This window comes from Caretta caretta, chromosome 7 (genome assembly GCF_965140235.1).
Source record: "Caretta caretta isolate rCarCar2 chromosome 7, rCarCar1.hap1, whole genome shotgun sequence".
Lineage (NCBI taxonomy): Eukaryota > Metazoa > Chordata > Testudines > Cheloniidae > Caretta > Caretta caretta.
Genome location: NC_134212.1, coordinates 55163145 through 55179770, shown reverse-complemented (window position 1 = coordinate 55179770; position 16626 = coordinate 55163145). Strand labels below are relative to the sequence as shown.

The window sequence follows — 16626 nt, the reverse complement described above, 5'->3', positions numbered from 1 at the left end:
CCACACAAAAGGAAGTTTTTCCCCCCCACAAAATGCAGAGTCAACCTGTAGAATTCCTTGCTAGAGGCTGTTGGGAAGGTCAAAACTAACAGGGTCTTAAAAAAGCCAGCAAACTAGATAAGTTCATGGAGGATAGGTCCATCAATGGCTATTAGCCAGGATGGGCAGGGATGGTGGCCTTAGCCTCAGTTTGCCAGAAGTTGGGAATGGATCACTTGATTACCTGTTCTGTTCATTCCCTCTGGGGCACCTGACATTTGCACTTCTCGAAAGACAGGATACCTGGCTAGATGGACCTTTGGTCTGACCCAGTATGGCTGTTTGTACACATCTGGTTTTCAGCAGTCCTTGTTCCATGGAAAAGTTCATTTCTTGGAGATAAGTGAGTGGATGGCTTCTGCAACACCCCTTATTCTGGGCTACTCCCTCAGCAAAATACAAGTAGAGCTGAGGAGTAAGTGTCTTTCAAAGGAATGAGTTGGTCCAAAGTCAGCTATCTAGCCAATTCTCCATGGCTTGACAGTTCTGTAGAGTCTTTCCCCCTTTAAGTTGCATACATTTTACATTGTCATTAACATTATAATATTGTCCCCCCATATAGAAGGAAGCCATCTTGTGTTTAGCAGGGAAGAGTGTTTTCTCATCCCCTTTCTGTCAGCACATAGGCCCAGAGAACAACTGTCAAACTGCATGTTGGCATTTCTACAATAGCAGGATGTAGGTGATCTTTTTTAAAGAGATCTTTTTTAAATACTCCTGCAGAGTTTTCCTATCAAAGGAAGCTTCAGTTTCCCTTGCTCTAGATTCCTGTTCTGCCCTCACTGCTTTGAGATCTTTCGTATCCTACTAACTCCTGTGAAGTGGTAGCACCAGACTCCTCTGATGTCCTTACAACTCCAGGGGAGCTTTGTGGCTTACACCCACTGAGATTCTGGACTACTGAAACTGCAACCTAAGTAATCCAATTTTAAGCTAAGATCACTGAAGATAATCGGGCTATTTTACAGTTCTTAAGAGCAAGCCACAAAGAGAGGGTGGCACCTTTGGCCCTAGGTGCAGCTGAGCTCTTACAGCTCAGCAGCATTAAGACAGCCAGTACTCTCTTGTTGAAAGTCTAACTGGTCATTAACTGCTCAGGAAGTGTTTGCAAGTAGTATGCCACTCCTTTGAGGCAGGGAGGAGAACTCATTTGGCTGATAGCTTGCTGTGACCTTCAGCCCCAGGCCGTCTCCACAGAGAAGTATTCCTCATTCTGCAGCAATGGTTGCTCATTCTAGGGTACAGGTTGACCTTAGTCCCACTATGCTGTTAGTTCAAATGTGAGTGTAGCACCACTCCACCTCTTGAGCTTCAGGCTCATGTTTAGTGATTGTACAACCACCACTGCCTGCCTTTCACCCTGCCAAGAGAAAGCTGACAGTTAACACTGATCTCTGTGCTGAGAGAAGGACTGGGAAAGGTTACTGCTACTTAATGACTGACTCTTCACAATTCCCCAGGGCTCCCACATGGCCTTTCAGGCTGCCCTGAAAGGCTCTGCTTCAGGGAGCTGTGCAATAGCAACCTGAGGGCACTATAACTGAAGCAGTGTCCCTTGTAGCAGGAGGGGAGAATTGGCGGTTTCATTCTTTAGTGGAGATGGATCCTGTGAATTAAAGAGTTTCTGGGGCAGAAAGTTTTGTTTTTAAAGCCCAAAGCAAATGGAGCCCTTGCCCACACAAGCAGGGGCATCTGTACCCCTTTGTGTATGCTAAGTATATTAGCAATCAAGGCAGGCATTATTCCAGAGGCAGAAGGCTACAGCCAGGTGAATCTTGTCAGCATTCTGAACAGATCACCTTGTCAAGGCAGCAGGTGTTCCACCACTTTATGTAGTTGGGTGCTACTAGTAGCCTTCGTCATGCACTTGACTGGAGACCATTCTAATGTGCATTGAGAGGGAAATTTCCAGGCACCAGGAAGGAGAGAAACTTACCAAGCCAAAGGCTATGCATTGGGATCTCAATTCAATTGAGTACTAAACCTTGCCTGTCCCACCCCAGGAGCAGTAGCCTCCCAACTGATCAGAAAGACCCAGAAATGGCAGATAAGTCTGAAGTGTTTATTGCAATGTAATTTCAGGCTGCATTGCTTTGTACTCACTACATTGCAGAGACAAGTATCATGAACAAGGCTCCCACAAGTGCCACACCAGCAACAGCTAGCACCCTGGGTGCTCCAGCAGTCATGGGCAGTCCTGTTAGAGAGATGAAGAGTATAACTACACAGGCAAACAGGGGCATGGGAGCCCCTTTGTTGCTTCAAATTAGGCCCCACCTATATTGGGGTAAGGAGCTCTATATAGATCATGATTTTAGGTGTAGGAGAGTTTCACACCAAAATATTAATCTAGTGGACATTAAGTCATTTCACACCTCCCTCTTGCAGATTCCCTTGGTTGGAAGTCCAGAGCCTTCAGCCTGTGCTTACATCTGAAAGGGTTCTCCCCAATGGTTTGTTAGCTGGAACATCTCTGGAAAATTTGGCCTCCCTCCCCACTGGTGATGGGTCTTTCATTTTCCCAAGTCTAATGTATTGAGGCAAACATCAGTATGTGGAAGCCTGTTGACTTCTGCTTTAGAACCACTAAGTCAGGAGAGTACACTAGATCAGACCTTTGTGTCCAATTTAAGAAGGGACAGGGGATAAACTAGTTTAGCATTAAAAGGGAATGTTTAGAGATTGGAGCTGTCTTTACTAAGTAATAGGCAACAAGTTGCTATTTAAAGTGGTTTGGTACTAGAACTATAGTTTAAAAAAAAGACAGACCATAGACAAAATTAAATAACCTACATCTAAACAGAGGGAGCATGAGAGCTAGATACTTGATTAGTAGGAACCCCTCTCACTGCCATAAGAACTGGAATACTTGTGGCACCTTAGAGACTAACAAATTTGCGCAAAAGCTTTTGTGAGCTACAGAAGTGAGCTGTATAAGGGGTGAATGGGGTAAAGATCAATCCCCCACCTTGGTATTGGTCCAAGTTCACCAGACACTTAGGGATAGAGGTTCTAGACTCAGATGCTTACAACTGGCAGGTTGGACAGTGCAAGGACATCAGTGCCAGGCAGGGAGTAGTGCATCTTTGTGCTCATCTGAGCCCAAGGGGACATCACATCCCTACAACTGATGGAGCTCTGGCAGTGTCATTTATGGCTGCATCCAAGCTCCCTTGTAGGGAGAATACTAAGTGCCAGGAGTGGTCAGGTCAGTGGTACTCACGAAAGCTCTGCACAGCATCATTTCTTTCTGCACCACCCTGGAGAAGAAACACAGGCCCCCTGCTGGTGATGGAGGAAAGGCCAGTCTCTGGGTGATGCTCAGAGCTCCTTCTACCCCCTGAGAGACACATGAGGAACATGTTTTAGATTCAAAGCAGCATTGCCCCAGAGTGACCTGGTAGCCTGTTCCCATCATCCCAGAGGAGACTGCCAGACAGTACGAGTAAGTTAGCATCCCCTGCAGCAAAGGTTGCAATGTACAGCCTAATCCCCAATTTTTCTCCAATAAAGATCAAAGCTTGGACACAAGTTGAAGAGGCAGCTGCATTGATCTGATCTTAAGAATGCAGCACCTAGCAAGAGAAGTGACACGTTTGCACTGCATGGAAGTCTCATCTGCTGCACCCTCAGAGGGTACTAGCCACAATCACTGCCATTTGAAAGGCTTGGTGACACTTCAGCTTAACAGTCGTAGAGTCATGCTGGGCCCAAATCACAACTGACCTAAAAATATAATTTTGGCGGGTCTGTGCAACTCCTCCTCCCTAGTGGCAATGCCTTGTGTACAGGCCAACGGCCACTTGCCTCCTGAAAGAGCAGCCTTGCTTTTCAGCTAGGCATCATCAGGCCCCAGTGGTTGTTACAGATCCACCATTGATTACAGGAGTCCTGGCAGCGGCCCTTATCCCCACCCCCTAGAGATCAGAACTTGGGCACTTACTGGCTCCAGCAGGGCAGGAGATGGTGCAGGACTCCAGCCTGGAGGGCCAGCACATGGAGGCACTGCAGTGCAGGTACACCTAGAGGAAGAACAGGTGTTAGGAATCAGGCTCTTGCAGTTAGCTATAGGAGCAGTGCTGCAGGGGATTCTCTAAACAGACTAGGGGCTGCTGTTGTACCCCAGCACTTTACTTCCCAAGGCTTCTGGGAGCCCAGCCAGTAGGTGAGGACCCCCTGAGAGGGAGCCCAGCAGTGTGGCCCCCTGCTATCCCACACTAAGGGAAGGAGATTCAGTGTCAAGTCACAGACAAGCCTGGATTTTGTTTAGATGGTCAGCCACCCACTCTGGACAGGAAAAAGAACCAAGGGTTTAGAAATATAGATAGTGTACATCCCAATGAGAATGTGAGCAGCTAATGCACTTGGAAGAGCTCCCTGAAAGGCAGCTATTGACAGATCAGGTGGTTAGAGAGATTACAGGAGAGTTTCTCCCTGACATGTCACATCTACAGAGCAAAGCAATAGTCAGAGGTCTCAGTGGGAGCCAAGAGGTGGGGACAGCACCACATACTTCAAGTAGTGAGACAACAGCACCCAAGTCCAATTTACAAGTCAGTCCTTAAGCTTGTTCAGTCCATTTGATACTGAAGAGTCAAGGCAGTTTGGTCAAGACTCCTGCTACTATAAAGCATCTGCTAGTATCTCAAGTGCTGGTGACATTTTCCCTCCATATACTAGTTTAAAGCTCTAGAAAGATGGTTCTCAACCTGTGACCCATGGCCCAGTCAGCACAGAGCTGTGGCCCATGTGACAGCCGCGGGGCCGAACAGGTATCAGATGCAGCTCAGTGGTAAATAGGTTGAAAGCCACTGCTCTAGAATGAGCAGCATCTGACATTGCTTCCCCACTCACTATGGGAAGCCTGCTCTAGCACTGCTTTCTTCCTCAGTCAGTAAATACTTCACATTTGTGATGCCTCAAGAGACCAGAGGCAGGTCAGTCTTTAGCATGGGGATAAGTGACTGCCCCAGGTCCCAGTGAGGAACTTAAAGTGGGTTTAGAAACTGTGTGACCAGTCCCATAACTCCAAGTCCTGTGATCTCACTAGGCAGCTGGCCTCAAGACAAGGCTATAGGGCAAGTGTATTTGTACACCCAATCTGGGATAAAGGTTAGTTTTAAAGGCTTTTCCACGTGGCCTGCCATTTACAAAGAGTGGCCAAGGCTCTGTTTTTGAGCTGCTTCTTCCCAGACTCTAGGAAGAGTGTCCCAGGCTAGCTGCAACATCACTTCTCCCTAGTTGCCAGCTACGGAACCACAGTTGGCCATTAGCTGGTTATGATTCAGCTGAGGTGTTGGTTTGCTTCAGCATGAACAGTCAAAGCCCCCTTCTGCTTGTTTGAGGTCCCTGTAGGCCAGGTCTCATGTCCACTCTGAGCAGCTCACGAGAGGCTAGGCTGCTGTTCCAATGGAGTGGAGCTACAGCAGCTGACAAGAGCATCGAAGAGAAGCCATACCGGCCCTGTGAGCGCCTGCTGGGAGGCAGACTCCACGAATGTGAAGGTGCTGACGATGAAGCGCTGGTGGTGAGATGGGAACTGCAGCCCCGAAGCGGCTCCCACAGGCACCAGCTGGGTGCGGTAGTTGTCTCCTGCATATGGGCACCTAGGAATCAGGGGGGAGGGGGAGGAGAAGCAGCTGTGAGAAGGTGCCCTGCACTCCCCAGGCCCAAATAGAGACTCCTCTCCCTGGACCCTGTCACTCACCCATCCACCAGGATCGGCCACTGCGGTTGCTGCTGGGGGTTGGCACTGGGAGTGGCCCAGCAGTGGTGCAGGACCAGAACCAGATCTGGGTCAGTTCTCTGCAGGATCCGGACCTCCACGTAGATGGGGTCCTGCAGAACCTTCACCACAGGGTAATCTCTGTCTGTGTAGTAGGAGCCGTAATTCTGCTCTGGAACAGAGAGGTCACTGCAGATCAGCATTAGATGCATGTAGAGAATCTTAGTGCATTATACAGGGTCAACACCCACAGTTCAGGCAGCGCCTGGACTCCCAGCTTGGAGTAAGCATTCCCACCGTGCTAGATCTAGCCCACAATGCAGGAGCAGGGCTGCCTTTCTATACACTGAGGACAGAACCTCTCTCTCAGCCAGAAGTGAGCTGTAATTGAATCCTAAAATCAAAGTGCAAAGGACAGTCAAGTCACAGCCTTATCTCCCCCATCCTCCCTAGATGGATTCCACAGGGTCTTAAGGCCTCATCTGGCCTGGAGGGGCAGCTAAGCCAGAGACCAGATTCCTGCACCAAGAGGTAAGAATGAGCCCTTGCTCCACCACGTCACTCTCCAAGGAGCTCTCCTACCTGTGGCAATGCGCAGCTCCAGCATCAGGGGGCCAGGCTGGGACACAGCAGGGGGCGGGGGCAGGGTGAAGACCTGGACACTCAAGGGGAGGAAGTTCCCACTGATGGAGTAGCTGCAGCGGACGTGTAACCTGGTGGTGAGAGTGCCAAGAAGATGAGAGATGATCAAGGCCAGGCATGCATTGCAGAGACGGTGAAACACTGGAATGCGTTACCTAGGGAGGTGGTAGAATCTCCTTCCTTAGAGGTTTTTAAGGTCAGGCTTGACAAAGCCCTGGCTGGGATGATTTAACTGGGAATTGGTCCTGCTTTGAGCAGGGGGTTGGACTAGATGACCTTCTGGGGTCCCTTCCAACCCTGATATTCTATGATTCATTGAGGGGAAGGGCACTAGAGGGTGGTTATGAACCCCACAGTGGGAGGGACAGCATTCAGGGGAGCTGAGTTGCCCCATATGGGGTACCTGGAGGCGAGGCAATTAAGAATTAGTCCCATCTAGGGAGAACCTAGTGGGTGGTTCCTATAGATGAGGGACTGCAGGGCAATAGGGAAGGACTGAGGAGAGCTGCCATAGGGAGTTCTACTTTAGGATTGGCCCCAAAGGGACAGAGCAGCCAGGGTTCCAGGCAGGTGCCAGGGGGATGGCCAGAAACTGCCAAAAGGAGGCTTCCAGCAGGAAGCCTCACAAGGAATCAGACTTCCAAAGAGGAGTGGACGATGAAGTCCTGGGAAAGGCACCTGTGGTCAGGCAGAGGTAGGAAGTGGAAGATCTTGTAAGGAGAGACAGTGATAACTGCTTGATCCCAGAGTTCTTGGCTGGAAGCCAGAGCAGAGGGTGGACCTGGTTCCCCTCCCATCCCCAGGAGGGGGTAATAGGAAAACCTCCCACAGAGAGCAGAGTCAGTGACTACAGAACCTAGGCTGGGGCAAGTGACCCAACATAGGGTCAGATACTTTAGCATATTGGATTCCTACATCAGAATGAGTGAATAGGATGGACCTGACCAGAGGGCGGGAGTCCTGAGCAGAGGCTGAATGTGGAGTTGCTACAATGCCAGGCCTGGCTGCAGAGGGACATGCTGGCTGGTGAATTCACTTCATTTCCTCCCCACACCCCAGCCCAGGAAAGGGTTACAAACCAATATCCCCTTTATTGATTTGCTTCATGCTCAGCCCCATTCACCTCACTCCTCATGGCCAGTCTTCCCCAATGAGCTGAGAGCGCCCAGGGTTCTGGGGAAGAGTCACTGCAGTGTCTGGCACCTGCCATGGAACAGCTGACTGGAGGAACAGCTGGCCCTGAACCACTCCCATGCTATTGCCTGACATGACAGAGGCAGCTCTAGAGATTCAGGGTAGAGATACCAGCCCCAGGAGTTACCTGAAGGTGCTATCCCTGGTGATGGAGCCCAGAGTCCAGGTGTTCACATCCCTGTCTGCCACCAGCTCAGTCTCATACACACCCTGGTCTCCAACCATCTGCAAGGAGAGAGCAATCACTTATTTTATTTGGCATGTGCATGGTCATCTAGCCAAGAATTGGCATCTTCAGTGGCATGATGCAGTTCTTCTAGGCCACCACTGAACCTAGTCAGGTGGCATTCACCGACAACGTGCAGCTGTTATGGTGCCCCCATAAGGCTTTATAGAAATATGCTTCTGTATATATAACTGGAATATATGTTTTATGCTACATATGCCATGTAATGAGTTATAAATTTAACTCTAAACAGCTTAAAAATGTTTTTAACACTCAAATCCCCAGCTTTCAATGGGGTTTAAACGCCAAATAAATTCATTTTACCCTGTATAAAGCTTATACAGAGTAAACTTATAAATTGTTTGCCCTCTAACACGAATAAAAAATATGCACAGCTGCTATTAACACATTCTGGGTTAATTAATAAGTAAAAAGTGAACCCCCTTCTATTGCTGAGTGACCCCATCCTGGCCTCCCCCAGCTCAACTCTTACCTGGAAAGTGGTGCCACAGGCAGAGAGTGGGAACCGGAACAGGACAAAGGCGTTGTTCTGCCCCACAGGGACACAGCCAGCACCGTGCCCATTGGCCAGATGCACCGAGTCCAGGATCAGGGGGGGCAGAGTCACAGCCCGAGAGACCACAAGGAAGAAATGGCCATCTGGAGTGCACTGCGCTGTCACTAGAAGGGAGCCAGGGACAAGTCAGGGCCACCTTCCTACCTGGGTTAGCCAGTCTCAGGACACTAGAGCAGAAGCCAGCAGCTTGTCCCGGAGCTGGATAAGAACCCACCATGTTCTACTGCACCCCTCCAGGGCACAGGCTGGCACTGCAAGGGACCCTGGCACATATAGCTCATGGTGGAGCTGTAATGGCCACGAGGCATGTGCTGTGGATTCCAGAGCAAGGGGCTGGGACTGTTATTGGTCACAGCTGAAGCACTCAGCCTGAGGCTGGATGGAAAGCATTGCACGTGGCCTTGATATCACACTAACTAGCCCAGCACCCAGCGGTCTCCAGGACTGGGTACGTGGAAACCCCACTCAGCTTTGATGCCAGGTATCTCAGCCACTGCCCCCCCCCCCCACCACCACCCACATGTGGGACTATTCCAGTCAGCTCTGGACAATTCATGTGCACAGAAACTCACCTGTGTTGCCATAGTAACAAGGCTTCACCCTATCACTGGGGTTGTAACAACAGCCTTGTTCTTCACAGACTCCCCGGGCGATGGGTGGGGAGCCACAGGGCAGCCTATCCTGGCTCTGGATGGCAGCACAGACATCAGGGCTTGGAGCATCCAGGGCTGGGGTGAGACAGGTGGAAGCAGTAAGGAACAGAGACTAGGTGGGGCAAGAGACTTGGCTACAGAGCATGCTCCCTCCTGGCCTGGCTAGGAGCTTTGAGGCTCCCTCAGGACCCCAGGCATTCTGCAGGACAGACATCCTGCCTCCAGCTCACTCTGCTGCGGGGCTTCAATCTGAACCATCCCGGGGGTACCTGGTCTGTGCACTCTCAGCCCAGAGACTCACCATGTAATCCAGGAACAGTTTGGGTAATGGGGTAGTGGAGACATGGCCTCTAGGGAAGCCTCCAGCACCTGTCACCATCCACAGGCTCTGCCTGGAGCTCTTAGGGGCTAATGCAATACAACGACCATGAACACCAGGCTCTCCTATGTGAGAAGAGCAGCCAAGCAGCACGGAGTGCTCTCTGCCCAGGGCATTGTTTTGCTCAGCCTGCAAAGAAGGGCTGTCACTGGCCCCACAGTCGCCACCTGACCCCAGGGAGGAGAAGAGGGAGACCAAGGCCTCCCTTTGTGTAACTGGAGGAGAGCAGCCATCTCCACAAGATCGTTCACAGCCACAGGCTGAGGCATTCAGCATAAGACACTAGGCCCTCACCTGGCAGGCTCCTGGGGCACCTGAGCACCTTCTCCTCATGCAGGGCCCTGCGCTCACCAGCAGCCATCCCCTTAACACCAACCACCATCAGGTAACCGCCATCCTGGGGAGAGAGACCCACAGACATCAGGGCTGGCAGAGCAGCAAGCACAGAACCCAAGGCAGGTGCCAGAAGGTCACTCACCCATTCAGAGACATAACAGCCAGCATAGGAGGCACCAACTGTCCTGGAGCCATCTGCAGCCTGGGAGACCCAGATCCCACAGCTGGAGTCATTCTGCAGAGCATGCAGCTTCCCAGCCACATCTAGGGAGGAACGAAGAGATCAGCCGCCAGTGCAGGGGAAGAGGGCACAAGAGTATTCTAAGGAGCTACTGCCCCTCTGCACAGAGGGGACAGGCTCCTGGCTGTGGGGGGGCAGGAGGGCTGCCCAGGCCAGAAGCCCTGCCCAGCTCAGTTCAGCCATTGCTCAGGCTCCCTAGGACTCAGCCAGCTGCTGGGCAGGGCTTGGACAAGCAGAAGGATCCCTGGGACAGAATCAGTCCCTTCCCCTCTCCCTGAAACCACACACTGGGCTCCCTCCAGACACCCAGGGAGGGGCACACAGGTCTAGCCTCACTTACCCCAAGCAGTCAGTGCCAGGGAGTCCACCCCAGCCTGGCCAGGATGCAGCATGAACTGCAAGCTTCTCTGGCCACAGACCAGCTCCCTAGGCTCCCCCAGGGCTCCCAGAGCCAGAGCAAAGGGGCAGTACAGCAGCCAAAAGCACACCACTCCCCCATAGAGCCCACACCACACCCCAGCCATGCTGCTCTCCTGCCAGTGACCCATAAGGCATCTGCCCCCAGTCTGCCTCCTTTGTACTCTGCAGGCAGCTGGGATTGGCCAGAGCCCAGGTGGCCATTCCTGCAGGACCAAGGGAGAAGAGCCCAGCCCCTCCCCTGAGGTCTGGCCATACCCTGCCCCTGGAAGGAGAAACCTTGGGGGTGGGATGGAGCTTCCTGGCCCTTCTCAGAAGGAAGCAGAAGATGGGTCTGTGTTCATGGAATGTTACTGAGGGGAGGTCAGTTTATTCCTTCCCGTTGGAACCCCGGGAGGGTTCAGACCTTCCTTCCTCTCCAAACGCTGGTGCTGGGCCTCGCCCAGCTGAGGGATCAGCCTGGCCCCTTGCCAAGGTCCCCCTGCTGCATGATGGGGCCATCCCCCGCTTCCAGGCCATCTGCCACCAAGCCAGCTCTGGACTCATTCTCTAGAGCTGCTGTGGCACCAGACTCCCTTTGGAGCAGGAAGGCTCCTCGGGGACAGCCCCAGCCAGCCCTCGCTCAGTTCACACACTGGGCTGGCTTTGCCTGGAGGACGGCCAGGTTCCCTGCATCAGGCCCTTGCAGAGGGACCGGTGAGAGGGGGAGGGCCTGAATCTCCATTGCCATAGTTACCAAAGGAGAAGGGAAGTGTTTTACCCCCTCTGCTGTTAATGAGGCACAGGCCAGTGGAGAGTCAGGCCCAGAGAATCCAGTTCTTGTGGGAAGCTAGGTTTGGTTTCTCTTTGCACCATTGCTTCCCAGCCCAGCAGTGACCCAGGGCTATCCAAGTCTATTGAGTCTTGGGGACCCCAAACTCATCTCTGTTTCCTTTGAACAAATGCAGGAACTGGACCTGCCATAGCAGCTTGGGTCGAGGGATGGGTGCATGGGATGTGCCTAAAGCTTGTGCTTTCCTGACAGTTTCAAAATACAAATGGAAAACAATTTTCATCCCATGGAGCTGTATGGATCCCAACTTCATTCATCAGGAGCGGGGGACCTTTAGAGTTACAGCACAGCCCTCTACCATTGAACTAGAGGAATAACTGGTAGGAGTACTAGCCTGTTAGCCTCTATGGCAGGGGCGGGCAAACTTTTTGGCCCGAGAGCCACATCTGGGTATGGAAATTGTATGGCAGGCCATGAATGCTCACGAAATTGGGGTTGGGGTACAGGAGAGGGTGAAGGCTCCGGCTGGGGGTGCAGGCTCTGGGGTGGGGCTGAGGATGAAGGGTTTGGGGTACAGGAGGGTGCTCCAGGCTGGGACCAAAGGGTTCAGAGTGTGGGAGGGGGCTCTGGGCTTGGGCAGGGGATTGGAGCACAGGCGGGTGAGGGCTCTGGCTGGGGGTGCAGGCTCTGGGGTGGGGCTGGGGATGAGGGGTTTGGATTGCGGGAGGGGAATCAGGGCTGGGGCAGGGGGTTGGGGCGTGGGAGAGACTCAGGGTGCAGGCTCCAGGTGGCATGTCTCCCCTCCAGCTCCTATGCGGAGCCGCAGCCAGGCACTGCCCCATCCACAGGCGCCGCCCCTGCAGCTCCCATTGGCCGCAGTTCCCAGCCAAAGGAAGCTGCGGGGGCAGTGCTTGGGGGCAGGGGCAGTGTGCAGAGTCCCCTGGCTGCCCCTACACGTAGAAGCCAGAAGGGTGACATGCTGCTGCTTCCAGGAGCTGCGCGGAGTTGCAGCTAGTGCTCATGGAGTGGCCTCCCCCCAACCCCGCTCCCCAGATGGCGCTCAGGAGCGGGGCAAGCCCCAGACCCCGCTCCCCAGTGGGAGCTCAAGGGCCAGATTAAATTGGCTGGTGGGCCGTAGTTTGCCCACCTCTGCTCTATGGGTATGTCTGCACAGCCCGCAGCAGCAAGCCTGTGAGCCCATATCAACAGACTTGGGCTACTGCACTAAACATAGCTGGGTAGACATTGTGGCTCGAGCTCTGAAGCCTAGGGAGTGGGGTATGTTTCAGGGCATGAGCTCCAGCCAAGCCCCCACTTAAAAGTGCTCTTGACACAACTGTTTTTGCTGTGGTAGCATGAGCCCAAATCTTTCAGCCTGGGCTTGGAGACTCAGTGCCATGGGTTGCCGCTGTCTGCATGGATGTACTCTACATGGCTGAAACGGAGGAGAGATGCATGCTTTGCCAGCAGGTTTCAGAGCTATTTGCTGACAGCCAAGGACTGGTGTGGCGCAGGACTCCTGGGTTCTCTTCCAGGATCTGTTAGGGAGTGATTCTAGTAGTCATCTTTCTTTCTGCCATTGGGCTCCCTCCTAGTCTCTACCCCCTCAACTGCTCTTATTTATATTACCATAGCATTTGGGGCCCTGTAGTCACCCACACTAGCTCCTGCCCCTCCTCCTATCCCACCCCGACCATGGCTTCTGCCCTCCCAGCTCTGTGTCTATCTTGTCCCTTTCCATTTTCCCCGCATCCTCTGTGTGTGGGTCAGGCCCTTTACTCCTCTTCGGTGCAGCCTGGCCCAAGCAGGGGGCATTGAGATCACAGGAGAGACAGGTGCCTTGCTCTCAGTTTGCTCAACACCACAATGTCCCCTCCTGACCAGTAGAAAAAATTTAAGGGAAAGTGCTGCTCAGTGGAGATGAAAACTGGAGAATTTAGCTCCAAACAAACCTCCACTGAGCCTGAGCAAACTGATTTTTTCAAAGGCTCGTGACTTGGCTCCATGTGGGAGAAGCTTCTCAGGACCAGCAAGAGGTACAGCCCAAACATCAAAACAGCCACTCTGGGATGTTTCAGCTCCCAGCTCCCCACCAGGAGAGTTCTAGAACTTCTCAATGAAGCAGCTATTTTCTCTCTAATGGGGCAAAACCTATTCTCTTCTCCCCCCTCCCCCCCCCAATTAATCCTTGCAAACAGCTGCTCTGTTTTAGGTGAAACTTTCCTTTAAAAAAAATTCAGCCTGAGGCAGACACCTGAGCTGGAAAACTTCAGCCCAAATGGCTCAGAGCAACTGAAAACAGAGCCCTAGAATGGAAAACATCAGGCCAGCATTCACTAAAGGCTGAGCTGGTCACAACTGACTTGGTTGTTTTAAACTGTCTCAGCTATGCACACATGCCGCTATTCCAGTGGACCTAGGTTGCATTAAGGCAAAACAGATCTTCCTAAAGTTTTCAGTAAAGAAAAAGCACTACAGATTGCACCAGCCCAGAGGTTGGGGCACTCAGGAGGGATGGGGGAGATCCAGGGTCAAGGCTCTGACTCCAGCAGAGCAGGGACTTGAACATAGTTCTCCCTCATCCCAAAATACCCTAACACCAGCTATGGGTTATACTGGGACTGGTCTCTGTGTGAACAGACGTTCTACCCTGGACTCCAGAAAGTGGGTAGTGGAGATCACAGCAGGGCTGCTGGAGCTCTGCTGACTAATTCTGCACATCTCTCCTGCTTTTCTGGGGAAGCTGTAGCTCAGCCAGGATCTCCCCCAAGACCGGTACAGAAGATGTTATTGACCTTTGTACAAACACAAGATTCCCTTGCTCTTTGGGCTCTCTGTCCCCCTTGCCAATTCTATAGCCTTCCCCTCACTCTGGAGTATGTCACTTCCCCAGGGCAGCTATTAATTCTCTCACCAGCCACTGCCTTCCTGCTGATCAGCCAGGATCCGTAGCAAACATGAGAGAGGAGCGCTGGGATTAGTTAACAGTTTCCTCAACCAGCAGTTGGTTTTATACAGTTCCTGCCTGTATTTTGCTTTAGTATCCTCCACTGGTTGAGTTGGCCAAGCACAGGAGAAGCATGGAGGGAGTCCTGAGCTTTGCAGGGTGGTGGCATTTGGATCATACAGAGGTACTAGTTGACCAAACTAACTAGCCCCATTCAAGCCTGCCTAGCAAGAAGACTAGTGATCACACTGAGATGAGGTACAGCACTGGTGCTCCATATGCTGTAAGACTCAAAATAAGCTAAGTTCCTTGGTGCTGCTGCCAGAGGAGCAAAGCATCTGGTTTCTGGCTGGGAGGTCACAATTGTCCATTCCTGCACAGCTGGTCGGACAAGGAGTAGGCAGGGTTGGGCTCACCTCCATTAAGGCAACAGGCAGGAGTGGCAAGCCCTTTCCCTGGTGCTATCACTGAGGCAGGAGCAGACACATGGTGCTTCACTAGGCGTCCCTCCACAGGCTGAGCAGGCTTGAGTTCAAACCCGTAACTGCTCTGTGACATTGCACCCCATAATGCTTTATAGAAATATGCTTCTGAGTGTAAATATGACATAACTGGAATGTTTTATGCTAGATATGCCATGTAGCATATCTCTGCAAAGGTTATGATCTACTGGATATATTCATCCTATTTGTATGCATGTATCATGTTTGTATTCGAACTTATGAATATTGGCTGTGTACTTGTTTGATTTTAAGTAGCCTCAGTGAAGCATTTGGTCAGCTTCTTGAGAAAGGACTATTCTCAGGAAATGCCCAATCAAGTTGACAATGGACTTTGAGATCCACATCTGAGCTTTCCTGGGAACAGTCAAACTAACATGTAAGCAATGGCATTGGCCTGTAAACAACTGAGTCATGCATGGACATGTGACTTGCCCATGTGACTCCAAAACTCCATCTTGTAGCTGTGATTCTGCATAGGAAAACACAAGGGGTTTCCACCCATAAGAGAGACTATATAAGTCCCTGGGGAAACACCTCCATTTTGTCTTCAGGTGGCTCAAGAGATAGCCTTTCCACCCCAAAGAGATGCCTGAAAGAAACTGGAACAAAGGACAGTAACTACAAGGGTGTGAGTGATTGCTGGACCCAGACTAGGAGGAAGCCTAGTCTGTAAAAGAAGCTCATTGGAACATCTCTGAGGGTGAGATTTACCTGCATTTAGTTTCTTACCGTTAGGCTTAGATGTGTGAGTTTTATTTTGCTTGGTAATTCACTTTGTTCTCTCTATTACTTAGAACCACTTAAATCCTACCTTTTATATTTAATAAAATCACTTTTTTACTTATTAACCCAGAGCAAGTAATTAATTCCTGGGGGAGCAAACCGCTGTGCATATCTCAGTCAGTGTTACAGAAAGCGAACAATTTATGAGGTTACCCTGTATAAGCTTTATACAGGGTAAAACAGATGTATTTGGGGTTTAGATCCCATTGGGAACTGGGTAGCAGGGGCAGGAGCACTTCTTAAGCTGTTTTCAGTTAAGCCTGCAACTTTTGGGGGACCTGGTTCAGACCTGGGTCTGTGTTTGTAACAGGCTAGCATGTCTGGCACAACCAGGCAAGGTACTGAAGTCCCAAGCTGCCAGGAAAAACTGGCTTGGAGGTAGTCCCAGCACATCAGGTGGCAGTCCTAAAGGGGTTTCTGTGACCCAACCTGTCACATGCTCACCATGACAAACAGCTTCCACTTAGCCATAGCCAGTAATCGAGGTGAAGAGACAGGGTAGACTATGCCAAGGGAACCAGGAGTTGTGGCAGAGGCCAGGGGAGTAGAGGGAAAGCTTCCATAAACGTGTCTAGCAGGGATTTTGCCCGTTGCTCCACCCACACTCATCTCAGGTTCGTTCTCCCCTTCTCACGGGGAGACTGCAGAGCTGAGCCAGAGAAACAAACAGTATGTCTGGAATGGTTTTAATTCAAGATTCTGGTTTCACACGCTGCATTTCTCCTCCATCTCCACCATGCAGTTACCAGGAGTGACATGGACATGGACCCCCACCCCCCCGACTGCTGTGCTGGCCCAAGCTGCAGTCCAGGGTGCTCCGAGACAAGCGTGCAGGATGGAGACAAAGCAGTTATTAGCCATACACCCAGTCTGCACGGCCCAGGGAGGGGTAGAAGGAACAGGAATCCCCTCTCTCCCACTGCCAGCCCTTTCCTGCTCATGGCAGACTCCCACCCTGCCCAGGGGCTGGAGAATGTGGCAGCTGTAGATGAGGCAGCAGATGCTATTTCAGATGTGACCACAACACCCAGAACACAGCCTGAAATGTAAAGTCACCCAGTACACAAGTTGTTGCCCTGGCTTAGTGCCCTTGTTCAATTGCCCAGCAGCATGTACAGTTCCCTTGAAGGGAATTTCTACCACTGGGCAGCTCACGCAAGGCTCAGGGACAAGGTCAGCTTCAGACTACAGT

General features: G+C 51.6%; 1 protein-coding gene across 1 annotated transcript; it reads right to left on the bottom strand.

Moving 5' to 3' along the window:
* Window positions 1–2104: 2104 nt before the first annotated feature.
* LOC125639789 (zona pellucida sperm-binding protein 4-like) lies at window positions 2105–8403 on the bottom strand. The gene is made up of 8 exons (XM_048857490.2): window positions 8320–8403; window positions 7728–7825; window positions 6347–6477; window positions 5747–5936; window positions 5498–5645; window positions 3983–4061; window positions 3263–3379; window positions 2105–2236 (listed from the first exon to the last, which is right to left on the bottom strand). Exons 2-8 carry the CDS (start codon window positions 7823–7825, stop codon window positions 2142–2144), a joined length of 858 nt encoding a protein of 285 aa, XP_048713447.2. The 5' UTR covers window positions 8320–8403; the 3' UTR covers window positions 2105–2141.
* Window positions 8404–16626: the final 8223 nt, after the last annotated feature.